Genomic DNA, 25,907 nt, shown 5'->3' on the forward strand with positions numbered 1-25,907 from the left:
GATACCGCGGCTCGCTCTACCGCTCTCGCTCGCACGCCGTGACGTCACCCGATTCCCGGAATCTCGCGGCCACGAGATGGCTTATTACGGTAAGGCATTCCCGCAAGGGAAATTGTCGGTAACGGTTCGAGATTAAAAATTAAAATTTTACACAATTTAGTTTTTTGTGATTATCAACAAACGCTGCAAATTCGAAAGGAATCGGTCATTAAAATCGCAGTTTTGTGCGTTTCGGCGTGGAATGGCTCGTTAATGCCAGTTTTCAGGATGCTACAAAAATTAACAATGTTCTTGTAATTACTGGTACCCAGCCACTAAAAAGTACTAATGTATGTTCTTTTAACTTCAAATCTAATGCATGCCGAAGGAAAATGATGACCGTACGGCGGTGTAAAAGTAATCGAAATCAACCGCAATTTGGGTTGCCGCTAGAGATGGCGTGAACTGCTACTTGTGAATCACTCGTGATTCGATCACGTTCGTTCCCAATCACGGTGATTTTTGACAGTGATTCGTGATTTCTCGTGATCGTTTCGCAGTGGTGGAGAAACCTAACAGTTCTTTACACGCGACACATAATCTGTATATTTTATATTAACGACATCGAAACAAAAATTCGAGTTATATCGTATAAGGTGAAGGAATAATTAGAAACAATGAAGAATAATGATTAAATTACTGATTATTAATTATGATCTACATGTTACCTAGCAAATCATTCTTTTATAATTTCTTGGGTTTTCTACTGATAATTATACACTGACGTTGTCTGGTGAGAACGTGGGGTCATAGAACCCCCGGAGCATGTGTAAGAGACTCCGTGTGTGGAAGATGTATGTACATATTTATTTATCATTTATAACTTGTATTACGTATTTCTATATAGATTATGCATACGGTTAAGTTTATATGTTTTTTAATTTGTATTAAATATAAACAACTTTTGTGTTGGGTATCAAGCTGAGGAAAATATAATTCGATACAAGTAGGTATCGATACTTTTGTTTCGATACCAAGTAACGATACCTTCATACAAAAGTAGTTATGATTAAAAGTATCGATACCTTGGTGGTATCGATTGGATCCTATAGAGGAGCAAGAAGTGCGTGCGCTATCTTTGTTAAACACATTATAACCTCTATGCTTATGTCAATTGAGTAGCTTGTAAATATAGTTGCTGTTTTCATTCAAATCGGAAAAATGGAAACTATATTAGAGCAACAACGGCGGTATCACGAAGAAAGAGAAAGATTAATGGATGCGATGGTGAAAGAAATGCTCTACAAAAAAGCAGGACACAGGGAGAGCATAAATTCGGAACATCGACTAAAAATGTTGCTTGATCAGTACATGGACAGTACTTTGCATTTGCAAGATTTATACGAGGATAAAGATGGACAAAGGAAAGAAGAAGTAGGTTGATTTTATATTTTAGTTTTAATTATTATACATTGATCAAAGTAACTGTAAGTTATTTGCTTTCACAGGTACAAGCCCTCTCAGGACCTAATGAATTCTCGGAGTTTTATTCTCGCTTGAAATCCATAAAAGAATTCTACCGACGACATCCAAATGAAATAAGTATTCCAATGTCTGTGGAATTCGAGGAACTGGCTAAAATGAGGGAAAATCCCACAGAAGAACTTTCTAATCTTGTTGAATTTACCGATGAAGAGGGTTATGGAAAGTACCTCGATCTTCATGAATGTTATGAAAAGTATATTAATCTTAAGGGAATAGAGAAAATAGACTATATTACGTATTTATCAACTTTTGATCATTTGTTTGATATACCTAGAGAAAGGAAAAATGCTGAATATCAGCGATATGTAGAGTCTTTATTGGAATATTTAACAGAGTATTTAAATAGGGTTAGACCTCTGCTTGACTTGAATGCTGAGCTACAAGAAGCAAATAAGGAGTTTGAAACACAGTGGGAAAATAGTACATTTCCAGGATGGCCAAAAGAAACAGGCAGTGCTCTGACTCATGTAGGAGCACATTTAGAACTTTCTGCTTTTTCTTCCTGGGAAGAGCTTGCGTCTCTTGGTTTGGATAGGTTAAAGTCAGCTTTAATGGCTTTGGGTTTAAAGTGTGGTGGTACGCTTGAGGAAAGAGCTCAGAGACTTTTTAGTACCAAAGGAGAAGCCTCTTTGGATCCAAATCTGTTAGCTAAAAATAATAGAAACAGAAAATCTGGGAAAGGAAGAAATTCTGAAAAGCAAAAAGAGATAGCATGCTTTGAAGCTCAGGCCTACAGACTGTCAGAATTAGTTTCTAGCCAACGAGTAGCTACAAAAGAAAATGTTCAAAGAAAACAAGCTAGAACAGAAGGTGAAAGAGGAGATTCTGATGCAGAAGCTAGTGCCAGCGAATCAGAGGAAGAAGATGATAACGAAGTTCCGTATAATCCTAAAAATCTTCCACTGGGATGGGATGGTAAACCTATACCGTATTGGTTGTATAAATTGCACGGTTTGAATATAAGTTATAATTGTGAAATATGTGGAAACTTCACGTACAAAGGACCAAAGGCTTTTCAAAGACACTTTGCTGAATGGCGACACGCGCATGGTATGCGATGCCTTGGTATTCCAAACACTGCGCATTTTGCAAATGTAACGCAGATAGAAGATGCATTAGCTTTATGGGAAAAGCTTAAAGCTCAGAAACAAGCAGAACGTTGGCAACCAGAACAGGAGGAAGAATTCGAAGATTCCCTTGGAAATGTAGTTAATCGCAAAACATACGAGGACTTAAAACGACAAGGTCTTTTGTAAAATATTATTCGGATATTCATACTATTTTTTTGTATACTACAGTGTATCGCTTAAAATGTATATGTATGATCTAAAATAAATACAACATAAATGAAGTGTTTATAACCATGTACTTATCATGTTTTCAAAGTGAAAGTCTAGTTACTTTAGAGTATTGTTTCTATAATTAAATTACTAGACAAAGTCACTGACTGTACAGAAGTTTCAAAGGACCATGTAAAGGTGCAAAGTAATACACGTTTGCATTAATTAAATTTTATTGTTAATATGAAACCGTGCCTCTTGTAGTTTATTAGAATATTACAGAATCCTGTAAATTATTCTAAATTAATCAAAATTGTCCGATAGGCAGGGATTTCGAGTCTCTTTAAATGTCCGCTTTCGACCAATAAGAATGCAACAATTTACTACCTAGAATATTGAGAGTGGCGCACGGTAAGTTGTGTTATATAGAGACGAATATCTCTCATATCATCTCATACAATCTCATACTTTCTCTCCTAAGACTAACTTGGAATAAGTTTTACGCCTGTCGGAAAACGGAGCATTTTAATCTGTAATTTTTTTTTTTGTGAGTACATTATCAACGAGATTCATACAAACGGAATTGAAAGGGACATTTAAATTGAAAACTATATTGAAATTTTCAGATTTAATCAAAAGGTTCACGATGTTCCATCGTTGCGATTAGAACCACGTGCTTCGGGAGGTCAGTCGTTATTATGAGAAATGATTTAACGAAGGCATGCTATCGAAATGTAATTTTTATTAGTCACTCCAGTTTCTTTATGTGTGTTTTGTTTTCTTTAAATAATGATCCTTATTGTAGAGGAAGTTATCATTTTAAGTAGTCAAGGGAGCATTGATCAGAGAACAAAGATATCCCCGCCACCATCGCGGAAAGGTATGCTGAGACAGGATGACGGAATTCGTGGATGGCTGGATATTTGGGCACACTTTAGGGGAAGGTGCATACGGCGAGTACGTTTTCAGAACACTTTTGTTTTGTATGTGCTAAAAAGCATCAATTATCAATCCCCTTTTCTGTTATAATACATCATTATCATTGAAATACCTCTTATAATTTTGAAGTTCATTGAATAGATATAACATCCAAAATATTAAATTTTCTTATATGTACATATATAAATACATTTATATATGTAACATCTAAAAGCATATTTAACTTCATCCTTTCAGAGTAAAGTTACTCTTAAATAAATCAACCGGTGAGGCAGTTGCTATGAAAATGATAGATTTAGAGAAGCATTCAGATGCCAGGCAAACAGTTCGTAAAGAAACTGCTATTCACCGTATGTTATCTAATCCTAACATCATACAGTACTTTGGAAAGCGTAGTGAGCCAAATATGGAGTACATATTCTTGGAGTATGCTGCTGGTGGAGAATTATTTGATCGAATTGGTAAGCAGTAGTATCAATGCTTGGTGATGATAATTGAAAAAAGAAATGCAATGGTTAATGATAAGAATTTTTAAAAATAAAACAGAACCTGATGTTGGCATGCCAGCATGGGAAGCACAAAAGTATTTTAGACAATTACTGGCTGCTGTTGAGTATCTGCATAGCAAAGGAGTTGCACATAGAGATTTAAAGCCAGAAAATTTATTACTAGATGAAAATGACAATTTAAAAATTTCTGATTTCGGCTTGGCAACAATGTACCGGTTTCAAGGCAGAGAGCGTTGCTTAGAAAGAAGATGCGGAACACTACCGTATGTTGCTCCAGAAGTATTGTTACGTCCCTATCATGCAGAACCTGCAGATGTTTGGTCCTGTGGTATAATTCTTGTTGCTTTGTTGGCTGGAGGTAATCTTTATAGAGACGTATATCTGTATGTCACTTGTCAATAATTTGCATAAATGTCGTTTAAATAATTTACTTTGATCTCTATATGAAATTTGATTAAATAAGTACATTCATAGTATCATAAGCATAAGTACGAGCAGATCACTGTCATTTTTAGTCTGATGATTTAGGTTTCTAATGCATAACTTACATTTCTTAGTTATTAACTGGTCCATATCTGAACTGTAGAACTGCCTTGGGATCAGTCCTTGGCAGAATGTCCAGAATACATGGCATGGACAGATGGAAAATACATGTCTCTTACACCATGGAAAAAATTGGATACTTCCTCCTTGTCTCTGATTAAAAATATTCTTGTGCACTCACCGTCGTCCAGATATACTATAAAAAGTATTAAACAACACAGATGGTTCGCCAAAAAATTCCAGAAGGGTATGTATCCGTTCTCAAATATACAAAGATACTGTTCTCTTACTTAAACGTATACAGCAGTTTTGTCAAAATCTCCATTGATAAGATGACACACGTATTTACTTAGTCAGGTACTGAGTAACTCTGAGTATGTGTTAAATTACTCAAAGCAGCTTAGTACCTAACTGAGTGGATACCAAAGGCACCTAGTTTCTCGTGTATTTGTAAGTATTTGATACATTTAGTTGTAATTCTTGTCAATTATCATAAAAATGAAATAATTACATAATAATGAAACCTTTAACTTTCCAAGATTATCAAAGCTTTTGCCTTTACTTTGGTAATACAGCTCTATGATTTTAATTAAGGATCATAAAGCTAGATTACCAAAGTAAAGAGCACTGGCGTGTACATCCAATGGAAATATACAAAAGATATTTAATTTGCTTAAAAGTAATTTAAAAGAATAATATTATTGATATCCAACTTATACTCTTATTTTTTCTTAGCTGGAGGCACAGACGGATATATTCGTCCTGATGAGATTGATTCAAGACAAACGTTAGAAGATGAGAACTTGACTAGATTTTGCTTGTCACAACCGGAATTACTTAGAATAACAAATAATGCAGTACAAATTAATTTGGAAGAGCAATCAGGATTTTCATTTTCTCAGCCTGCTCATATAGAAGATTTGTTGGTGTGCACTCAAGTACAAAATAAACAGCTTACACAAACAAGCCAGGTAGTGCAAATATGTTACGGGCTTCGGTGTATAAATTTCTTGATGATTATGTAGTATACTTATGACTTATCTATTGCAATCTATTTCTATGTTTACAGCAAAATACATACCAACGTCTGGTACGGAGAATGACACGATTTTTCGTTAAAACGGAATTGGAGACAACAGTGGAAAGATTAATAAATTGTTTAGACAGTGAAAATTATACTTATCGCATTAACGACTGTCGCACAGTAAGTTACAAAATAAGTATTTGATAAATAAATGAATTATTTACTTATTAATGTAATTACATTTTACAGATTACCATATCAAGCGTGGATAGAAGAAAAATGCCTCTAGTTTTGAAAGCGAATATCGTTGAAATGGATGGAAAAATCCTGGTCGATTTCAGATTGTCTAAAGGCTGTGGTCTAGAGTTTAAACGCAGATTCATAAAAATCAAGACTAAACTGGACGATATAGTATTAAAGGGCCCTGTTACATGGCCAATTGCTGTTGCAACCGAATGCATACCTTGAAATCAATAATGTACAAAAAACAATTTTAAATAAAACATTTTATACTCTTTTATAAGAACAGATGGATTTCTTGTCTTCGGACGTTAATGTAATTAAGTTTTCGACGTTAAGTTTTATACGATAGGCTTTAAGTACAGATTTTCACGAGTAGTAATTCGTCGCTTTCTAAGCTCAAACAGGGTCCGTCGACCAATATTTCGTGTACAAATTGTACCTTAACCTCAATCCTGAACATGTTTCCGAAATGCTCGTGCTGCAACACTTGATTATATTTGCAATAACCAGTGTTACAGTGTTTCTATTTTCCTGTTATCTTAACTTTACATACGTTTTCGATACTTTTACGTATCGACTTTTCAATGATATTAGTGATTTGCAAGTATACGATTATGTCGTCGGTAAGTTATTTAGCAATATAAATTCATAAAAAGAAAACAGACACACTCAAGGGATTCAAATTGCAACGTTCTTCCAGTTGGAGCAGGCACCGCGGGTGCAACTTTATCTGCAAGATTAGCGGAAGACGGGCATAAGGTCTTATTACTGGAGGCTGGTGGAGTTGCACCACCTTTCCTTGATATTCCACTTCTAGCTCCATTAATTCAAAACAGTCCATACGATTGGCAATATATTACTGTGCCTCAACAGAATGCTTGCAAGGGTTTAATCAATAATGTATTACATTCTATTAATGTGCACCTTACATGCAATAATGAATTTGGTATATAACTAAGAATTTGTTCTTAGCAAAGCAGATGGCCAGTGGGTAAAGTTCTTGGTGGAACTAGCCGATTAAATTATATGCTTTATGTACGAGGGCATCCTCTTGATTATAGTGAATGGCTTCCAGAGTTTATCGGTAGTTACTAGAAATATGAGATTTCATTATTACTTTCTTCTTTTTATTATTACTAGATGTGGAAAATGCTTTCAGAGCCTGTTACGCAGAATGGTGGGCCAATGAATGTAAATAATTTAAAATGGAATACTTGTCTGGCTGATGTGATCTTACAAGGATTGGTAGAACTGAATCAACGCATTGGTGACATTAACAAGGACTTCGAAACAGGTAATTTTATTGTTATTGACAAGAGTACCACAGTTTGATAATGTTGTCAATTTAGGTTTCATGAAACCACAAGTGTCCATACAAGATGGTAAAAGATGGAGTACAGATAATTTATTGCACAAATATTCTCAAAAGAAAATGACTATTATCACTCATGCACATGTTGAGAAAGTATGTTTAATAAGTAATATGTTGAGTCTGTTTTGTGACAAACTATGATTATGCAACTGTTATTTACTTGCAGGTATTAATAAAATCAAATACAGCAACAGGAGTACAATTTATGACCCTAAACAAAGTATATAAAGCAATTGCAAAAGAAGGTGTTATTCTCAGTGCTGGAGCAATTGGTACTCCTAAAATATTGATGTTGTCCGGTATTGGACCAAGAGAACACTTGGAAGATTTAAATGTAACTATTGCTTATTAGTAAATATTTCAATTACATTTTCATCACGATATAACAATCTACTTAATGTTTAGATAAACGTTATTAGAGATTTACCAGTTGGTCAGCATTTGATAGACCATGTGCTTACTGGAATTGATTTAATTACACTCAATGAAACTATGGGTTTAAGTATGGCTGATACTCTGAATCCAATGTCAGCATTAAACTACTTTCTTTTCGGTGATGGTAAAGTTCTTAATTTGGAAGAGTAGTCAACATTTTACAATTTATGACAATTATTAGATATCTTTTTATTTTAATTTAGGACCTTGGACATCCACAGGAGTTGAAATTCTGGGAACACTTCATAGTTCTTTTAAAAAAAATACATCAAATGTACCAGACTTACAAATAATGGTTATGCCACTCGGATTATCAAGGGATCACGGTATTGTGTTAAAAAAAGCCTTGGGAATTTCTGACAAGGTCAATTACAAGAAAACTGTACAATACTTATATAGTACCTATCAATATATTCGAATGTTAATTCTATACGTATCATTTCTCCAGGTCTATAATGAATATTTTGCTCCCCTCGCATATAAGAATACAATAACAATTGCTCCTGTTCTATTACACCCGAAAAGTATGGGAGAAGTTAAACTACGCAGTACCGATCCTCTTGATCCACCCCTAATTGACCCAAAATATTTAACGAACGAAGATGACATTGCAACTCTTATAGATGGTACTGTGACTAAACTTTGGTATAATATGTACATGCTAGTTCCGATTGGATTGCACAGTATTCAGTTTCACAGGATTGCAGTTCGTGAAGAAAATCGTTGAAACAGATGCTATGAAAACTGTTGGTGCATCTATTTATGAAAAACATTTTCCCGATTGTGAAAACGAAAATTTTGGCAGTACAAAGTATTGGGAATGTTACATACAACATTTAACTTTAACTTCTTATCATCCTGCTGGTACATGTCGCGTGGGTGATGTAGTCGATCGAAATTTTAGGTGATTCATTGTTTTGTAATATTAACTACCGTTTTCTGTTTTATATCTATCATGAAATTCGCTTCTTACAGAGTTTACGGTATGACAAATTTATACGCGATCGATGCATCTGTATTACCATCTTTACCAAGCGGCAACATTAATGCTGCAGTTTTAATGCTAGCTGAAAAAGCTGCGCATACATTTAAATGGAACGTAAAACTTAATATAAGTGATGCAAAATGTTACAAGCCATACACCTACTACGATAAATTTAGCCAATAATTTAATAAATCAAAGAAAATATTCTTTTTATACATTACACGTGTAAACGTAAATAATCTTAATTTATAACATATATCTTTGAGATAAAAGATTGTGCTAGTATTATTGCCTTTAGTACCCAAAATGGAAGAAGTTAAGATTAATGATAATAATCATTAATGATGCACAATAAAGTTTTCAGGTTTATAATAAATTTTATAAATTAATGTACTTAAATGAACCAGAATTATGCTTGCAAAGTGATTAAAATTAAATCGTCATATTAACAGAAGCTAATATTACACAGCTTAGCACATTCGAGACCAATGTATTATTATGTACCATCTTTACATGACCCAATTGCTGAGTCATCGATCTCGAATGTGACAATGCTTTATACATTCCAGAATATCAATAATAATTACGTCTATTATTTTTATAGTCGCGTCTAGAATAGGCGCTCAATCTATGACCATCACGAGTGTTTCTAGACCTCTGATCCTTATGATGGTTATTTTTATTTTGTTCTCTCTGATAAGGATGTGCTCTCCTGGATCTTCTATCATCGTTATAAGAGTGAACGTCTAGTTGCTTACAATGAAGACCTGAGGAACTTGGCAACATACTTGTTCCAAATATATCTACTTTCATCTGTTGGCCTAACTGAAGCAGATGGTTTACATCATAAATCTGATCCTGTGAGTTTGTTTTCTGAGGTAAATCTGTGTTGTTCCTCGTGCTTATGCAAATAGAACGATTGAATAACATTGTACCATCAAACAGTTTTAAAGCATATGATACAGAATCAATATGTTTATATATTACAAATCCATATGTTCTTTGCTTGCCATCACGATCTCTAGGAATACTAACTCTTTGTACAGGCCCACCCTACAACATTACAGAAAACATTTTTATCAAAGGGACCTACGAAATGATACAATAAACTTTTGAAGTTTAGAAACACACCCAATCAATCGGATAAACAGAATGTATGATAAAATAATTCGTAATATATTAAATTTCAGTAAAGGAGTCATTTACATATGACTTGTCTAAAGCGTAAAAGTATATTCTGGAAATATAAATCCAGTGGAATAATCTCGAGGTTACATTAAAACTTGAATGTATTTAATATAGCCGTAACTACATATTTAATATAGGTCTAACATCAATAATTTTAGCATACGTAAAACACGCTCCAATGTTTGTTTACGAGCCTGCGTAAATGTACACAAACCTGTAAGAATAACTCATATAAAATTTCTTCTGTTACTTTCTCGCTTAAATTTCCACACCATAGAGTACGTATTTCTTCGTCCATGATGTTACAGAATCTAGTATTACAAGTAAAGATTCGAATTTTATCAAAATTATAAAAATAAATTTAACATAGAATCGAATAGGAGAGACAACTGGTAGATTACATTCATACGATTCATACATTCCAATCATGATTCTTGCAATTAACACTAGAGAGCGTTGAAGTTTCAATTGAAAAAGGTATTTATATACATATACAATAATTGTATGCCAAATCAAGTCTAGAAAACTCCATTGTTAAGATAATAACCATATACGAAAAAATATGGTTTAGAAGTATTTACTGAATTTCCATATTGCTATTAATAAAACCAGAATACATAACAATTGGGCTTCATTTCTTAATGAAATGAGTGCCCAATGTGTGGATCAGCGTTGTGATCGCTCTTAGGGCTGATCCCCACACTAAATATTCTTGTGGCGCCATCAATTATTAAAATTATTGTACTAATTGACTTGGACTGTCTGCCGTAGATGGCACCATGAGTAATTTCGATCTCTTAAACAATAGATGTATTACATATTTCAAAACACCACAATGTCTGTAATTAAAGCAAAATATTAATTCAGAAAAATTCAACAAATATTCGAACAACATTAGAAAAGAATATTTCATTGCAACTTCTGTGATTTTTTCTATATTTTTTGTCATGTGCGTACTTGACGTCATGTACACACTTTGGGAAAGAAACTTTGGCGGTTCATTGTATACCGTATATATCATTGTTGAACGTGATTGTAAAAGTAATATGTACAGACATATATTTTTCTTAATAACTACCTATAACAAATATACAGGATGGTTCACGCAACTTGCACATCTTAAATAAATTTTAAAGTATGCATTGTATGAACAAAGTATTCATACAAAAGTAAGAAATGTCTGCTAATATTAAATCTCAACATTTTCATGAAAGGAAGTGAAATTATTAGTTAATTATTAGGTTTAGAGCTAATGAAGGTCAATACTTTCTTACTCAGAATTCAACACTCTTCGATATCTTGGCATAAAAAATATAGCATTCCATTTAAAATAACTCAGTTGCCCTTGAAATCTCCGAAACGTCTCCACCTACAAAAAAGTTATATGCACTACATAATATATCCCTACAAACCATTCAACTTTTGTATAAAAAATGTTTTCATAAAATGCATACTTTAGAACTTATTTAAGGTGTGCAAGTTACGTGGACCACTCTGTATGTCAAAAACTATATTTATAACGGACCACAAATATTTCAAAATGTTCTTCCTATTCAATAATAACGGCTTTGTCCTAACATTCTATGTTCAGTGAAGTAAATAAACGGACTTTCTGTTGTATCGTTGAAAGAGGTAAGTTTTCGAAAAAGTGGCTGTCAAAAGTCTCATAAACAGGAATTGTAATGGCTACGAAGTTAAATAAATACACGGATCGTCAAATAGCAGCAGTTCTCGATACGGAATCAGATTCGGATACACAGAACAGTACCTTAACTAAGGATGTCAGGAATGAATTGCAAAGAAAAAGAAGTTCGAAATTGCATAGTAGAAAGCGTAATGATTCGGACGTATCTACGGATGACGGAAACGCACGTGGAACTTTTGAATATGCATGCCGTAAGGATTGTAAGGAACGCATTTTGCAGGAAGAAAAAACTTCATTTAAGATTAAGTTAAGACGGTCCACGGAACAGAGTTTGTACAAAATTGATACTGACTCTGAATGTGAAAAATCTGGACGTAGGAAGCGTGTTGGTCGTTCTTTACAGCAAAAGAGAATGAGCTATTCAGATGTAGAAAGTGAAGGTTCTTGTACAGACAATAAAAGTTCAGCAGATTCCACAAATACTATGAGATGTAAAAAAGAATTACGACAGTTGGAGATCAATGACAATGTGTTGAGTACACCTAGAGCTAGAAAACCACCTTCAAGACTTTCTTTGTACCATTGTGGCTCTTTAAGTTCCTTAAATCATATGGATAATACTCAAATAAATTCTCCTTCTCTGAGGAGGAATAGAAAGAAAATTAATTATAATGAAGATAAATTAATCCTTAATGTTATAAAAGCTAATATAGAACTGGACAATAAAAAATCAAAGCAAAAGGAGAATAAAGATTCTAATGTTTTCACTGTTAAAAATAAAACAGAATCTGAAAAGTTACGATCAAATGCTAGGAATAATAAACGAAATCGTATGCCTTCTGTAAATGATAGTGAGAATGATGGTAGCATAGACTCTAAAATAATTAAAACAAAATCAATGAGAAAGTCCAATGAATCTGAGTGTAGTACAAACAATGATTTGAATAATTCTGTGGAAAGGAAAAAGGTTACAAATGTGGAGCAGAAAATAGTAACTACACCTGTTACAGGGAGTAAGCAGAAAAGAATGATTTCTGGAAATACACCAAAAAATGGTTATGTTGTGAATAAAGATCAGGATGATAGCAGCGAAGAAGCTCTCATTGATATGTACAAACATGTAAAAATCTCATCGGCAGTTAAAAACACCACTCCTGGTAGAGAGGATAAACAGAGGAGGGTAAATTTTGAGAGTACGCCAAAAAATGTAGAATTTATAAGCAATAATGAAAGCAACAGTGAGGAAGAATGTCCGACCGATACGTACAAACGTATTAAAACTTCGTCCGTGAAAAAGAACATCTCAGTGTCACAAAGGAAAAATAACGCGAGAAGGAACATTGAAATACAACTGGAAGGAACCATTTTAAATACCCCTAAATCGCGTTCATTGAAACTTAAAAACTTGACACCATCAATGGGGAAAAGAAATAGCACTTTAATGAAACCATCTACACCTTTACAAGAGGCTCGATCCAGACTTCACGTTAGTGCTGTGCCAAAATCTTTGCCTTGCAGAGAGGAAGAATTCAATAACATTTTCACATTTCTTAAAGGAAAATTGGAAGACAAAAGTGGAGGGTAGGTTGAAAATAAAAAAAAAAGAACTTTTTCTTGGAGCACTGTTAATGAAACGAAATTATTCACAGATGTATATACATAAGTGGAGTACCAGGAACAGGTAAAACTGCAACTGTAAATGAAGCTGTAAGATGCCTACGAAAACTAACAAGTAAAGGACAGTTAGATGACTTTGATTATGTTGCAATTAATGGAATGAAATTGACAGAACCAAGACAGTCTTATGTACAAATTCTGAAGCAATTGGGTGGTAAAACTGTTACATGGGAGCAAGCGTATCGTGTACTTGAAAAGAGATTTCATAATGTCAATTCCAAAATGACATTGCTTCTTGTAGACGAGGTACGATTCGTGTCCAATCTTTTTGTCGTTCATAAATACACTTGTAGTCTATTGTCACTCCCTAAGTTAATGGTTAATTGCAGCTCGACTTTCTATGTACGAAACGTCAGGATGTTGTATACAATTTATTGGATTGGCCAACAAAGGCAACAGCGCAGCTAATTGTTGTGACTATAGCTAACACCATGGACTTACCCGAGAGAGTTTTGATGGGTCGTGTTACATCACGTTTGGGCCTTACTCGATTAACTTTTCAACCATACAATTACAAACAGTTGCAAGAAATAGTAATGTCCAGACTCAAGGAGTTCGACGGTTTCAGAAGCGAAGCTGTACAACTTGTTGCACGGTACTAGAACAATTATGTTAAGAATCGACATCTGGAATTTTAGTCGCCATCATTCGATCGTTTTATTTTAGAAAAGTTTCTGCCGTGTCTGGAGATGCTAGACGAGCCTTAGATATATGCCGTCGCGCAATGGAAATCGCGGAATCACGAAACGCCGAAACGATATCTCTTCAAGATGTTACGGAAGCTGTGTCTGAAATGATCGCATCCGCAAAGGTTCAAGCTATAAAGCATTGTTCGAAAATGGAGCAAATATTTTTACAATCGATATCTGCGGAGGTGACACGAACCTCCATCGAGGAGGTATACTTTAAAGATGCGTACAAGCAACTTGAATCGCTCTGCTCTTTCGACGGTGCGTGTTTTTAGAGTAGTAAACGCCAAGAAGATGTTTAAACATTACAGATTGTTTAACTGTTCCATTCCTTCTTACATTGCAGGCATAGAAATACCTACTGTATCGGAGACACTTGCTATCTGCGGACGATTGGGAGCTAGTAGACTATTAATATGTGAACATTCAAGAAACGACATCTACCAGAAAATTTTATTGAACGTCTCCATAGACGACATTCACTATGCGATCCAGGAGCTAGATTTTAATTCGAAATAATGACGATTATAATTTTTAACACATATAAGTGTCCATTTGAATGCATTTTTTGCATGTGTTCTTTGAAGTGCCTTAATGTGCCAAACGATGTCATTGATTGTTAATCGATCGCACGATTGCCATTTTCATTGTATAATGTATATATATATATATTATTTATTCATTAAATTTTATACTGAAAAGTAATATTGACTAATCGATAACATTTTATACAAAGTAATAATTATGTATTTAGATAAGTACGTTATATGTGTCGCGCCTTCTTCGACTGATAAAATTGAACTCTAGCCGCACGTTACAGCCTTTACTGTCAATACATCTGTGATTTGCCAAATTACGTAATTCAAGGATCTCATGCGAGAATTTTGTGTACTATTAATAAACAATATGCGAACATAGCCCAAATTTAACCAGTATCTTGTCAGACTTTAGAACGTGTGGTCTATAGTTTTTGAATTATCTGTTTCGTGGTAGAGTTATGGGTACCGAAAATATCGAGGAAATGGTTCTTACGCTCTACAATCAAGAAAAATGGACAGATATCGTGGAATTAGTTTGTAGCACGAATGAATTTGAAAAGTGTCGATTATTTTGGGTTCTACCAACCATGAACGATTTATGTTGGATCAAAGACATAATCGACATGCACAATGTGAGCGGATTAACAAGTATAGGTTGCGGATGTGGATTACTAGAGTGGTTGTTCCAAAAGTACTCCGGTAAATCGTTTGTTTTTCTATGCCTCTATAGAATAATACATTTTTATCGATCAATTATTGTGTTTTAAGGGTTGGAAGTTGTCGGTATAGAATTAGATCGATCCTGGTGGTGCAGTAAATATTCTCCACCTACCTTCTTGACGAATATGCTTTTTGTTCATGAAAGTAATACAAAAAGCCTTCGCGTACCGGAAAATCATGCCCTTCTATTCTGTTACTTTAATAACGCGTCGGCGTTTTGCGACTACATTAAAAATTACAGAGGAAAACTTGTTTTCGTGGTCGGGCCCAAGGAAGATCAACATCGTTGGACGGATCCAATGCCTTTCGACAAAAAGTTTAACGATTACGGTTGGAAGTTACTAAGTAAGAAAGAAATTGAACGATCCGACGATTACATTACAGTTTACGGCAGATGATAATTTGAAACTGCGCGTTACGAACTTGCTTTCGATAATCACACATCCGCTATGAGTATACGATTATCGAATCGTCGTTGAGTATCGCTCGGAGGAAGATCGATTCGATGTGCGACAAACAGATTTATTAGTTTCAAACGTCAATGTGATGTTGATAGTGGTGTGATTACAATACGTATTACGAATAATCAAATTTATCATTGGAAAGCATGTCAACGGAAACGGATAAGAATTCCTTGGCGGATCAAGACAAAAAGAACAACTCGAAAGTTTACTGTACATTCTGCCCCTCAAAAATGCTGAACGCAGGTGCAGCCCGGCTAGTAAACATAGAGGTGATCGTCTGTCGATTTAATTACGATAAGTTTATTGAGAGAAACCAAAGTGTTGCCTTGTTAATACCAATCGTATAGTCGTAAAATTACGTTCAAATGTTGCACGGTAACATTCAAGTACACCTTTTCCCGTGTCGTCACGAAACCTAACCTTAAAGATTGTTTACTCTATAATTCCTTGCTATATTCTCCCGTTTTAGTTTAATTTACCGTACGTACAACGTAAACGAGACGACGAAGTCGATCAGAAGGAACTTTTAACGGACTTTTGGTTGGTAGAGGATATGTACACGTTCGAAAATATCGGCGTGTCCCAAACGGTAGACAACGTGAAGTATTTAGCGTGCGCGGACTGCGAAAGGGGTCCTGTGGGTTGGCACGATCTGACCACAAAAAAGTCGTACATAGCACTGAGCAGAGTGAAACACGAATGATTTGTAAATAAAGGTATTTTATAATTTTATACACGATTCATGGTTTCATTTCATCTCGAAGACAACCACTGAAACGGGACGACCGAGATAGCGTGGAGAGAGAATGCACGGTGCTGTTTTAAGTTGATAGTTTAATATTTAATCACGTACGTTACAAACACAGCCGGATAAATCAGATAATCAATCGTCGTTACGATGTAATAATCAATAAATTATGCTTACGATTAGAAATAATTTATCAATGTATCTAGACGTATGCAATTTTCGTGAATTAATTTCATTGCAATGCATCGACCTCGATAGCGCGACCCTCGAGGATCGCAAAAAGTTTTATGCGTTGTTCATGCCGGGATAATTAATTATGTTATTACGTAACGTGTTACACACGCGGTGGGGTACCTACGTGTACGTAATTATACATGTATGCGTTTGTATACGTGTATGAATTAATGCCTTTTCGAAAATTGTGATATTCGTATTCGATTCGCGTCTCCGATGTACTCTCGAGATAACGTAAATAAGGAGACACTTTTCTTTCGAAGCCTTATTGTACATTTACGGTGTTGGCTCTCTTAACAGATGATACGGTTCTTTACGTTCATTCCGTGGATAAAGAAAATTTGATCACGAGCTATGCTATTTATCGTGCGTTATTCGAGCGATATTTCGTTCATGATTTTTTTTTTTCTTTGAATATATTATATCGAACTTGTTTCACCGCGAAAAGGAAAAAAATTCTCGCATACATAAAAACATATAATATACGAACACGTGGATACGTAATGCGTTCGCAAAGCAGCTTCATCGGAGAAAGTTATACGTAACTATTTTATCAAATACGTTCTTGATCTGCTTGGAATATTGCAAAAATAGTCGCGCGTTCGTTCCTAGCCATGTCGCAACGGACATTAATAACATCACAGCTTTATCATTCTTATTCCTCTCTCTGCATTCTCTCCGTTCTATGCTCGCACGTGAGGCGCGCGAGCGCGGTTTTTTTTTTTCACTCAACAAACTTGATTACGCTGGCGCGCGTGATTGCCGAACGAATAATTTCTGGCAATCACAACTACGTAATAACAGCGTCGGTACAAGATAATTGTCGGCGTCGCACACGTTGATACAAGACGGCGAACGAATGACGATGACACTCGATGACAACGATCCAGATTTCAACTACGATGGAGTAACATCACGAGAATTCGCGAGAAATCACGATAAAATTTATAATGTAACGGTACTATCTCATAGAATATAGCTTGCAATGAATAATAATAATAATAACTGGTCTATAAATGGTAACGGTGAATATCGGACCAACGATGCGCGTAATATCCTACGCCAAGGGAGTATACTTTTATTCTCTTATTCCCACCTCGAAGATGCAGAATCCTCGAAAGCGTTCATCTATAACGATTTTTTAACGTTCGTAACTGCTCGTCGACTAAAACGTTCTTTTCGCCTGTTCTCTAATCGTTCGCGGACACAGTGAAAAGGTAGAAAAATAACCAGAATAAGATCGGACAGACTGGAAAATGGTACAGGGTGTGTCCAAGGCACCCGTTGGACTTTGGAACACTCTGTTTACACACACGTGGACACGTTTCTCGTGCTACCGTAAATGTCCGACGATTGTAGAAGCCAATCGATACCTTCGTTCGGTACTGTCGGTCCTGGAATAACCCCCGTATCACAAACATGCCTCGACTCTATTTGTACCTTGAACGCCGATTCGATCAAGGTATCGTCGGTTCTCGGGTCAACGAGTAACGACAGTGGAATTTTCGGACATTTACTAGATTAACGCGTGTATATGTACAGAATCTTGCTCTTTATGCTGTTCTCCTCGAGATACGGCGTTTTTCTTTTTTTTTTTTTTAAATCACCACCTTCCTATTTTACGACCGAAACGTTCCACGTTGTTTCAATGGCACATCGAACCGCTTCGTTTCTCGCTTCCTTCAGTCAAGGAGGAGGACTGTTTCGTAGACGTTGCAACGATTAATCACGAGGGACTTTCAAAACGTTTGCGAAACGTGCTGCAATTTCGCGAAGACTAACAAGCACAGCTTGGAGAACAAGCCCCGAAGACGACACAGGGTATTTTGATAATGGTGTGCACGGTTTAAAAAAAAGGGTGTGAATCTATTTGTAACAGACGCTGGAAGTGTACGATGACAATACTCAACGTGTAGAGAACCTAATCTTTAGCGACAAACGGAGTAAACTGTTCGTGAAATTTAGCGTCATCAGATTTCCATTTGTGTTGAAGGAACATTTGGATGGCGGGCGCTTTCAGTCAACAGTCGAGCTTAAAACGTGTGTGTGCCTACGTTTATGTGGTTCAACGCAATGATACGTTGATGGGAAAAATGTTGTACTGTAAAATAGAGATTACATTGAGAAATAAACGTTCTTCACTGCTTATAATTTTCTTTTTTTACCCGTCTAAAAGGTGAATTCCGGTTCTAACGTGAACACGTTCCTCGTAAAGACTTCTCTCGATTATCGTCCTGAACTCGGGTCCGCGTCGGGACAATAATCTTATAGGGAGAAATGCTTCAGACCTTCGTAAATTCGTTTTTTGCTCGAAGCTTTGTAACAAAAGCGGTGGAGCAATGAAGTATACACTTCACAGATTCCACAAACCCTACAACCCCTCCTCCCCAGTGGTGGGGATAACGCTTGGACAATAATCGTGTAGAACAAGCCAGACGATAATCAAGAGGAGACTGTATTACGAATCGAATCATTTCGAAAAAAGGGATATGCAGGTGTCTCGATACCGAGCGCGAAGAAGATGTGCAAAACTCGTGCGACACAACCGTCTGCTGGTGCGAGAAGTTCCTGTGTGATTCATCACGATTCCATCACGATTCGATCTTGATTCGATCACAATTCGATTCGGGAACTATTCTTGGTGTCTGACGCGGCTATTTTGTCGTTATCCTCGTGGATCGTTCAATCGATCGAATTCTTTCGTGGACAATTATTCCCCCTGGAAAAGTTTTAGACATATAAACAATAATAGTTTATTGTTTATTGGGAGTTCGGCGAGTCACGAAGCGCTTGGATCGCCGTTATTACGAGGACGAGAGTTCCCTGGTGACGATAATACTGGTGTTCGTTCGAACGACATAATATCTCGGCTGAAAACGCATCGGTGAGTAAAGCCGGCCAAAAGCTCCCAGAAAGGATCGAAAAACTATCGCGAACGAGAGGCTCGTGGGCATTTAGCGTATCCGGAAACGATCCCGTCCGTCGTTTCGCGATACTCCCGCGAAACGGGGGTGTATGCCTAATACTGTTTCGACAAGAAAAAGCGTAAACTCTCGTTGGGACCAGCCGTGACCAGACTGAGGGATTTTTAGGGAAAATGGTGGATTATATTATAGTTGTCATTACTTCACTTTCCCCCACTACTAAGATAGTATCATCTGCCATTTTCCTTCGTTGAGGGATTTTGCTGGCCACGCTAGTTCGGACGCGATCGGAACGTCCGATGTTGACAAGGGGGAGATCGAAAGTCCGGGAATTCAGGCGAAACAAATGGGCGAACACGCCCCCCGGTGGATGCCGGTTGTTCTTTAACAGGAGGCCTCGCGTGAGTGCAGCTAATCGTACGACGCTAAAGATTTAGGTCTTGGTCCGTGGAGTATTTTAAACGTTAACAACAGTAATTAATTTATCGACGCTCTCCCCCTCCTTCTATCACCTAAACGACAACCGGTTCGCTGTCGGCGTCACGCGACGCATAAAAAACGTATGTAATATAATAGGTAGAAGTTGTCGTCGTGTGTTTAATTCCCTTTTTACCTCGACGAACCGATTTCGCAGCGGACACACACACACACACACACCGCTGAATCAGTTCGTTTCGCGATCGGTGGTACTCAGTTCTACGTTAAATATTCGTTGATCTCGGGCCCCGTGATTCGAGAAAGCTTGTCACTCGCGATTGACCCTGGCATTCGTACGATTATCGATCTACGGTGTCCTAATTATAATCGTAATAAATATAACGAACATCGTGTAATTGTATTGCTCGCGATCGACATCGATACAATTAATCGGTATTCGAGTCTGATTACTCTAGACACGGTAAAACGTAGCCGGTACACCCGCGGTTTGTCATCTAACTTTACATTGAGCGCATTGAAATCCTACCGTAAAACGTAGCCGGTACACCCGCGGTTTGTCATCTAACTTTACATTGAGCGCATTGAAATCCTGAAATTTCACTTCCCTCGCGATCTTTCGAGCTCGAAGCCGAAATGTTCTGTCGACGACCGAACGTGAAAACGTTCCGAGCGGCTACCGAGTAACCGCTACTCGGGGGGCTACCTGTAGTCCGACAGACAAATAGTCTTCAACATTGTATTGGCTAACATCGAATCGTCGGTTCTTTGGTCTACGATCGATGTACACATATGTCGCGCGTGTATTGCCGAAGAGCAAAGTGACCGATGCGCGCGATGCCATCCCGCGATCACTTTTGCCCGGGTCGTATCCCTTCGAAAGACCGTAATACGAACTATGTTTAGAAGTAGCGGTAACAATAGTAGCGGTATCAAGTAATACAGTGGTAATAATAGTTACGCCCTCTTAAACGGTAACGGTAGTAGTAGCGGTAATAGTAGTAGTAATTGTAATAGTAGCGGTAATAGTAATAGTAACGGTAATAGTATTAATAGTGGTAGTAATAGTAGTAGTAGTGACAGTAATAATAACGACAGCGTCGATAGTATCCGTAGCGACGTAAGATATCTAAATGTACCCAGACGGATTGCTCGGAGAAACGTCGAACGTGTTGCCTACCGAGTAACGTTCTATGGTTTTTTTAATCGTTCCCACTATTTCGTTCCGTTTTTTTTTTTTTCCTTTTTCTAGGTGCACCGTTCCAGACAGCGACATGTTTCGTAATAATTACTTTCAACGATGCGATCGTATCGTTCTCTCTCGCATCTCGCGCCGCGCGAACAAAGCGTGTGTGTGTGTAACAACGTCGAGCGTCGCGGAGCTTCGGTGTGTTAGACCTAATCGAAAGCTTCTTTACCCGTAATGCGTTTTATGTTCACCCTGAAACATGGGAGCTTCTGTACACGCGCGATACCCGTTCACGTTTTCGTTTATTCGATTGAAGTCGCGGCTAAGAAGAACGAGGAGAGAACGAACGAAACCGTCCACGCGAGAGCCGTTCTTGACGATCGGACGGCCGAAAGGTGGTGGTTTCGTTTTTCTCGCAGTATCGCTTCGATCGCGTTTCACAGAATACAAATCTTTAAAGGTATCTGCGCGGAAGCTAATCCGAACATTCGAAAAAAGATAATATCTATATATATTTGTATATGTATATGCAGGGTGACTCAGCTAACTATTCGAGGTGATCAAGTTAGCTGAGACACCCTGTATACATATGTATATGTGTATTAGGTTTACCGGAAAGTTTCAACACATATGAACGAGTTCGTTTGAAACATGTATGGTTGCCTCCTTTTACCATTGTACAGGATGATCCATTTGCCGCGCAAATCAAATTACTATATTATTCAGTAAATATTAATAAATGTATTGGAAATGTATTATTTTCTTTTAATTGAAAAATGGACAGAACTTTCTGGTAGACCTAATATGTATATGTATATATATACATACACAGGCTATTCGGCTACTGGTGTCACTAAGTTTAAGGGATGTTTCAGTGTACGCAGATTACCTGCTTCCAGGCGTTTTCGACCTCAATTTTAGATTGTTAAGAACTTGCAAAAAACAAAGCCTCTTTATTTTCGTCTCACTTTGACACGTGGAATCACACCGTTCTGACACTAGTAGCCGAACACCCTGTATATATACATATGTATATATATATCTATATGTGTATGTATGTATATGTATACGCGATAACTACCGCAAAAGCTTCGATGGAACGACGATTGATTAACCAAATTTATATGTATACATATATATATGTATACATATATATATATATATATATGTATACATATATATATATATATATATGTATACATATGTATATATATACATATAAATCATATATATGTAGTATATATATATTTATTTCTTTTTGTACAGCGGAATTGTATGCTTTGCAGCCTCTGCCTTCCTTATGCTTAAAAGCGAACGTCTTTTTTTCTCTTTCTTTTGGTTTAAAGGTTTCTACGAGTACAGAGTGTACTAACCTGCGCGATCGCGTTCAGTTTTGCCGGGTGTTGGGTGCCGTTTTGAAAAACGGTGCCCCGACCATATAGAATACCGTGAGAAACAGAGGTCGATCGTTAAGTAAAAGGCGAATCACGAGTTGGCGATTTCATGGACGACACTTGCATCGACCTTTTTTTTTTTTTTTTATTTTATATATATCTTATCCATATTGAGATTATACGAGAGTAAGGGGCAAGTGGTAAACGGCGGTTGTTCCTTAAGTAGGTAGGTTAGGTTTGATTCGTTCGGCTAATTTGTCAGAAGCATATCCTCGAGAATTTAACGGCGTGTGAACTATTCGACGATAGAAGAAATAATGAAGTAGAAGGGGAAAAAAAAAGTAACGAGCGTGTGCTCCTCGTGTGTGGTTTCCTGTGCTCCCTCTGTGTTCGTCCATTTTCTCCGTTCTCTCTTTGATATTGCTACCGACGTGTCCTGAGAGTGCACACACACACACACACACACACACACACATGTGTGTACGTGGTTGTTCGTTGTCGAACTCGTTGGAACAAGGGTGCGTTTACCGGATTATCGCGTGTGAATAAAGACGAAGAAAAGGCTAATTCGCCCGACATCCAGAGTTTTCCAACTCCTTGCCGCGATTTTTTTCTTTTTTACCGTGCCGGTAAAGAAGAGACCGTTACGGCGCGATATTACGAACGCTTTCCATTTACCCGTCGATTAAATATATGTACCACACCGCCGGCCGTTTTTTTCCCTCGGACTAGCTTCGACGTATATAACTCGAGAATTCTCGAGCTATAATCACGGTAACTGTGAACGACGGACGCGTCTTATATCCACGACAGACAGACAGTTCTCGTCTTTCGATGATCGACGGTGGAAAGCTCCCGACGAAATCGCTTCACTCCGGGTGCCGGTCTACGAGGAGCCCTTATAGTGGACGAAGAAAAACGTGAGGAACATGGCGTAGGCGACCGGAAATGTGAATCGCGCTATCACGTCGATAGTCTTTGCCGCACGTATCGGATGCCATCGTTCCTTTTTTCTCAACTGAAACAGAGAGAGAGACATACATGGTATGCTGGCTTCTGTAGACTTGGATTAAGATTTTTTGTAACCCAGCCTATCAAACTTTCGGGGGCCCTTTTTTTTTAAAAAGCGGGGGGGGGGGGGGGGATAGAAAGTGGGGCCCGGGGCTATAACCCCCCTCCTAGTCCCTGCCTGGTTCGGTTTTATATCCGTATAATAAATACATAAATAAATAAATATTCGCCCCATAGACGGATGCGGTTATGTACACACGTCGCCATTAATTGGGAGACAAAACAAATAGTGCTCCCTCCCCCGATAACGAGGAAGGGGAGAGATTGTCGGCTAGGCGTATCGATCGCGAGGCTAGATGTTTCGAGGTTGAATAGGAACAGGCAATTAACATACCTCCGCGGTACATCCATTGGTGGCCGTGTGCGTGCAAGGATTAGGTCCGCAGTTGGTACAGGTCACGATCTCGTTCGTCCCTGTGGTGGTTCTAGTTGGTGGACCGCCCTCTCGCTTCTTTTTACCCTGCGACAGGGTCTCCGTAGAAGAAACTTATAACGTCATACCATCATTCGTGCAAACAACGATCCATCCTTCGACCAACTTCTCGGTTTTCTCATTTTCCCAGCCTCTCTTTCCTTTCCTTGACTCTTTTCGTTCTCCCGTGGCTCGTGCGTAATCGCGAACGGCACGAGAGAAGGGTAGAGAGCTCATCGGCCGAGAACGTAAGAACGGTTGACACTGAGTTCGCGAAAATCTGATCGGCCAATTAAAACGGAAAGCTAATTTCTACGGGAACTTCCGGTCGGAGACTCGTGTCTCTGCTCCACCGAGTCCCATTCGTTCGTTCGTTTTCGGGTGGATAATTTAGACGGGGATGAAAACGGCCAGCTCTATTTCGATTCTCTATTGACGATCGATCGTTCGAGATGACAAGCGTGTATATATATATAATATTATATATACATACAGGGTGTCCTAAAATAGGTGTAAGTACTTGAAAGGGGTGATTCTTGAGGTGATTTCACAAAAAGTTCACTCCCCCTCAAGGACTTACACCTATTGTGGGACACCTTGTATATAAGTTAAGCGTGACATGGAGAGGCTTTGATTGAGGCAGATAAGCTTGCACGTATAGGCGTGAGAAATTCCCAAAAATTCCCGCAACGGTCCACGTAATTCGAAGACCATCGCGATGGACGCCGCTGGTACTCGCCTCCCTCAACCCCTTGTCGAGGCAAACTCATTTTCTACCTAAAGTATATGCCTGCTGTTAGAAGCGTCGCACTAATTTTCACGCCCAACGAGCAAACCAATATTAGAGAAGAAGCAGAAAGAAAATCACGATACGGATTACGGCTTAATAAAAACAAATCAGTTTTTCAATCGAAACGATAGCTTTCCTCTCGCCTAACTACCGAGAGCGAGCGAGTACCACCGTTAATAGTCTTTTCCACGCGAGGGATTTCAGTTTCGAGCGACTCCAGATCCAATATTTTTCGCGGGTTCGTCGAAAAGTGAATCGTTGTTTCTCGCTTAAATAGTACACAATGTTTATGTATGTATGTATATCGATCAACACTTTCGTGCCTCTGCGTATAACTTCACGAATTACATGCCGTATTATTTAAATAACATCTACGTATCGCATTGTCGCGCATCGGACTCGAGCGTTTAACTTTTCTCTGTGAAATGATAAGTTAAAACCTCCTCCATATTTTCACATTGACAATAATCTTTCTTCTTGGTCGAAATACGAATTTCCTAATCCTTCTCCGTGTTTATCAGAGGATTCTTTCACGGGTATATTCGCGCTCGCTCGATTTCGATGCGAACGTCGCTTTCTCCCGTAACAACTGTACAGTTCTAACAAGGTGGAGGCACGATTGTGGAAATTGGATTCTTTAGAATGGGCCTTGGTTTTCGAGATATTTTTGTTTAAAGTTTTACATGTGTCAAGTAGTCTAGCTACATAAAATGTGATACCATGAAAGTGTAATTGCTACGACGATAGAGTACCTGCTTACTGCATAACAAATTTTTTCACATACACAGGCACTTTCACACTGAAACATTTTATGTAACGACAGTACTTGACACATGCAAAACTTTAAATCAAAATATCTCGAAAACTAAGGCCCATTCTGAAGAAACCCATGGGGGTTTTGTAATACTATATGTCTACTGTAACTTCCACATAG

At 37.6% G+C, this 25,907-nt stretch overlaps 8 protein-coding genes across 9 annotated transcripts in view; 6 read left to right on the top strand and 2 right to left on the bottom strand.

Moving 5' to 3' along the window:
- Nucleotides 1-1,069: 1,069 nt before the first annotated feature.
- Nucleotides 1,070-2,780, top strand: LOC107188654 (splicing factor 3A subunit 3). Its single transcript, XM_015576983.1, has 2 exons — nt 1,070-1,413; nt 1,488-2,780. Exons 1-2 carry the CDS (start codon nt 1,201-1,203, stop codon nt 2,778-2,780), a joined length of 1,506 nt encoding a protein of 501 aa, XP_015432469.1. The 5' UTR covers nt 1,070-1,200.
- Nucleotides 2,781-3,249: 469 nt separating this feature from the next.
- LOC107188655 (serine/threonine-protein kinase grp) lies at nt 3,250-6,356 on the top strand. 2 transcript variants are annotated; one of them, XM_015576984.1, is made up of 9 exons: nt 3,250-3,351; nt 3,431-3,538; nt 3,610-3,761; nt 3,981-4,204; nt 4,290-4,610; nt 4,839-5,042; nt 5,531-5,766; nt 5,865-5,999; nt 6,069-6,356. In XM_015576984.1, exons 3-9 carry the CDS (start codon nt 3,700-3,702, stop codon nt 6,285-6,287), a joined length of 1,401 nt encoding a protein of 466 aa, XP_015432470.1. In that variant the 5' UTR covers nt 3,250-3,351; nt 3,431-3,538; nt 3,610-3,699; the 3' UTR covers nt 6,288-6,356. The 2 variants fall into 2 exon arrangements, with proteins under 2 accessions (XP_015432470.1, XP_015432471.1); XM_015576985.1 differs by having other exon boundaries at nt 3,431-3,489.
- Nucleotides 6,357-6,507: 151 nt separating this feature from the next.
- Nucleotides 6,508-9,037, top strand: LOC107188608 (glucose dehydrogenase [FAD, quinone]-like). Its single transcript, XM_015576927.1, has 11 exons — nt 6,508-6,685; nt 6,763-6,962; nt 7,035-7,146; nt 7,222-7,356; nt 7,412-7,527; nt 7,601-7,768; nt 7,840-7,993; nt 8,073-8,233; nt 8,318-8,495; nt 8,569-8,773; nt 8,845-9,037. The coding sequence occupies exons 1-11, from the start codon at nt 6,532-6,534 to the stop codon at nt 9,035-9,037; spliced, it is 1,776 nt and encodes a 591-aa protein (XP_015432413.1). The 5' UTR covers nt 6,508-6,531.
- A 390-nt stretch (nt 9,038-9,427) lies between these two features.
- Nucleotides 9,428-10,373, bottom strand: LOC107188609 (RNA-binding protein 7). Its single transcript, XM_015576928.1, has 2 exons — nt 10,257-10,373; nt 9,428-9,907 (listed from the first exon to the last, which is right to left on the bottom strand). The coding sequence occupies exons 1-2, from the start codon at nt 10,338-10,340 to the stop codon at nt 9,428-9,430; spliced, it is 564 nt and encodes a 187-aa protein (XP_015432414.1). The 5' UTR covers nt 10,341-10,373.
- A 657-nt stretch (nt 10,374-11,030) lies between these two features.
- On the top strand, nt 11,031-14,572 carry LOC107188611 (origin recognition complex subunit 1). The gene is made up of 6 exons (XM_015576929.1): nt 11,031-11,083; nt 11,634-13,268; nt 13,337-13,610; nt 13,694-13,959; nt 14,031-14,314; nt 14,400-14,572. Exons 2-6 carry the CDS (start codon nt 11,725-11,727, stop codon nt 14,570-14,572), a joined length of 2,541 nt encoding a protein of 846 aa, XP_015432415.1. The 5' UTR covers nt 11,031-11,083; nt 11,634-11,724.
- Nucleotides 14,573-15,050: 478 nt separating this feature from the next.
- On the top strand, nt 15,051-15,710 carry LOC107188612. The gene is made up of 2 exons (XM_015576930.1): nt 15,051-15,291; nt 15,361-15,710. Exons 1-2 carry the CDS (start codon nt 15,051-15,053, stop codon nt 15,708-15,710), a joined length of 591 nt encoding a protein of 196 aa, XP_015432416.1.
- Nucleotides 15,711-15,771: 61 nt separating this feature from the next.
- LOC107188676 (guanine nucleotide exchange factor MSS4 homolog) lies at nt 15,772-16,508 on the top strand. Its single transcript, XM_015577007.1, has 2 exons — nt 15,772-16,045; nt 16,246-16,508. The coding sequence occupies exons 1-2, from the start codon at nt 15,920-15,922 to the stop codon at nt 16,477-16,479; spliced, it is 360 nt and encodes a 119-aa protein (XP_015432493.1). The 5' UTR covers nt 15,772-15,919; the 3' UTR covers nt 16,480-16,508.
- A 6,099-nt stretch (nt 16,509-22,607) lies between these two features.
- The window catches only part of LOC107188656 (glutamate-gated chloride channel), a 40,321-nt gene continuing 37,021 nt past the window's right edge, over nt 22,608-25,907 (bottom strand). The window contains exons 13-14 of the mRNA XM_015576986.1: nt 24,106-24,222; nt 22,608-23,718 (exon numbers count right to left, since the gene is read on the bottom strand). Of these exons, the coding sequence (XP_015432472.1) occupies nt 23,587-23,718; nt 24,106-24,222 (249 nt within the window). The 3' untranslated portion in view covers nt 22,608-23,586. The remainder of the gene's footprint in view (nt 23,719-24,105; nt 24,223-25,907) is intronic.

This window comes from Dufourea novaeangliae, unplaced genomic scaffold (assembly GCF_001272555.1).
Source record: "Dufourea novaeangliae isolate 0120121106 unplaced genomic scaffold, ASM127255v1 scaffold139, whole genome shotgun sequence".
In the NCBI taxonomy this organism is placed as follows: Eukaryota; Metazoa; Arthropoda; class Insecta; order Hymenoptera; family Halictidae; genus Dufourea; species Dufourea novaeangliae.

What these genes read in the sequence shown, in the direction of transcription:
- LOC107188654 (XM_015576983.1), top strand. Translation starts at nt 1,201, where the DNA reads ATGGAAACTATATTAGAGCAACAACGGCGGTATCACGAAGAAAGAGAA. An exon ending in ATGGACAAAGGAAAGAAGAA is followed by an intron (nt 1,414 to 1,487) that starts GTAGGTTGATTT and finishes TTGCTTTCACAG; the next exon opens with GTACAAGCCCTCTCAGGACC.
- LOC107188655 (XM_015576984.1), top strand. Translation starts at nt 3,700, where the DNA reads ATGACGGAATTCGTGGATGGCTGGATATTTGGGCACACTTTAGGGGAA. An exon ending in CGCCAAAAAATTCCAGAAGG is followed by an intron (nt 5,043 to 5,530) that starts GTATGTATCCGT and finishes ATTTTTTCTTAG; the next exon opens with CTGGAGGCACAGACGGATAT. An exon ending in AGCTTACACAAACAAGCCAG is followed by an intron (nt 5,767 to 5,864) that starts GTAGTGCAAATA and finishes CTATGTTTACAG; the next exon opens with CAAAATACATACCAACGTCT.
- LOC107188608 (XM_015576927.1), top strand. Translation starts at nt 6,532, where the DNA reads ATGCTCGTGCTGCAACACTTGATTATATTTGCAATAACCAGTGTTACA. An exon ending in CCTTGGGAATTTCTGACAAG is followed by an intron (nt 8,234 to 8,317) that starts GTCAATTACAAG and finishes TCATTTCTCCAG; the next exon opens with GTCTATAATGAATATTTTGC. An exon ending in CATTGCAACTCTTATAGATG is followed by an intron (nt 8,496 to 8,568) that starts GTACTGTGACTA and finishes TCAGTTTCACAG; the next exon opens with GATTGCAGTTCGTGAAGAAA.
- LOC107188609 (XM_015576928.1), bottom strand. Translation starts at nt 10,340, where the DNA reads ATGGACGAAGAAATACGTACTCTATGGTGTGGAAATTTAAGCGAGAAA. An exon ending in TATATGAGTTATTCTTACAG is followed by an intron (nt 9,908 to 10,256) that starts GTTTGTGTACAT and finishes GTAATGTTGTAG; the next exon opens with GGTGGGCCTGTACAAAGAGT.
- LOC107188611 (XM_015576929.1), top strand. Translation starts at nt 11,725, where the DNA reads ATGGCTACGAAGTTAAATAAATACACGGATCGTCAAATAGCAGCAGTT. An exon ending in TTGGAAGACAAAAGTGGAGG is followed by an intron (nt 13,269 to 13,336) that starts GTAGGTTGAAAA and finishes AATTATTCACAG; the next exon opens with ATGTATATACATAAGTGGAG. An exon ending in ATCGCTCTGCTCTTTCGACG is followed by an intron (nt 14,315 to 14,399) that starts GTGCGTGTTTTT and finishes CTTACATTGCAG; the next exon opens with GCATAGAAATACCTACTGTA.
- LOC107188612 (XM_015576930.1), top strand. Translation starts at nt 15,051, where the DNA reads ATGGGTACCGAAAATATCGAGGAAATGGTTCTTACGCTCTACAATCAA. An exon ending in GTTGTTCCAAAAGTACTCCG is followed by an intron (nt 15,292 to 15,360) that starts GTAAATCGTTTG and finishes TTGTGTTTTAAG; the next exon opens with GGTTGGAAGTTGTCGGTATA.
- LOC107188676 (XM_015577007.1), top strand. Translation starts at nt 15,920, where the DNA reads ATGTCAACGGAAACGGATAAGAATTCCTTGGCGGATCAAGACAAAAAG. An exon ending in CCCGGCTAGTAAACATAGAG is followed by an intron (nt 16,046 to 16,245) that starts GTGATCGTCTGT and finishes CTCCCGTTTTAG; the next exon opens with TTTAATTTACCGTACGTACA.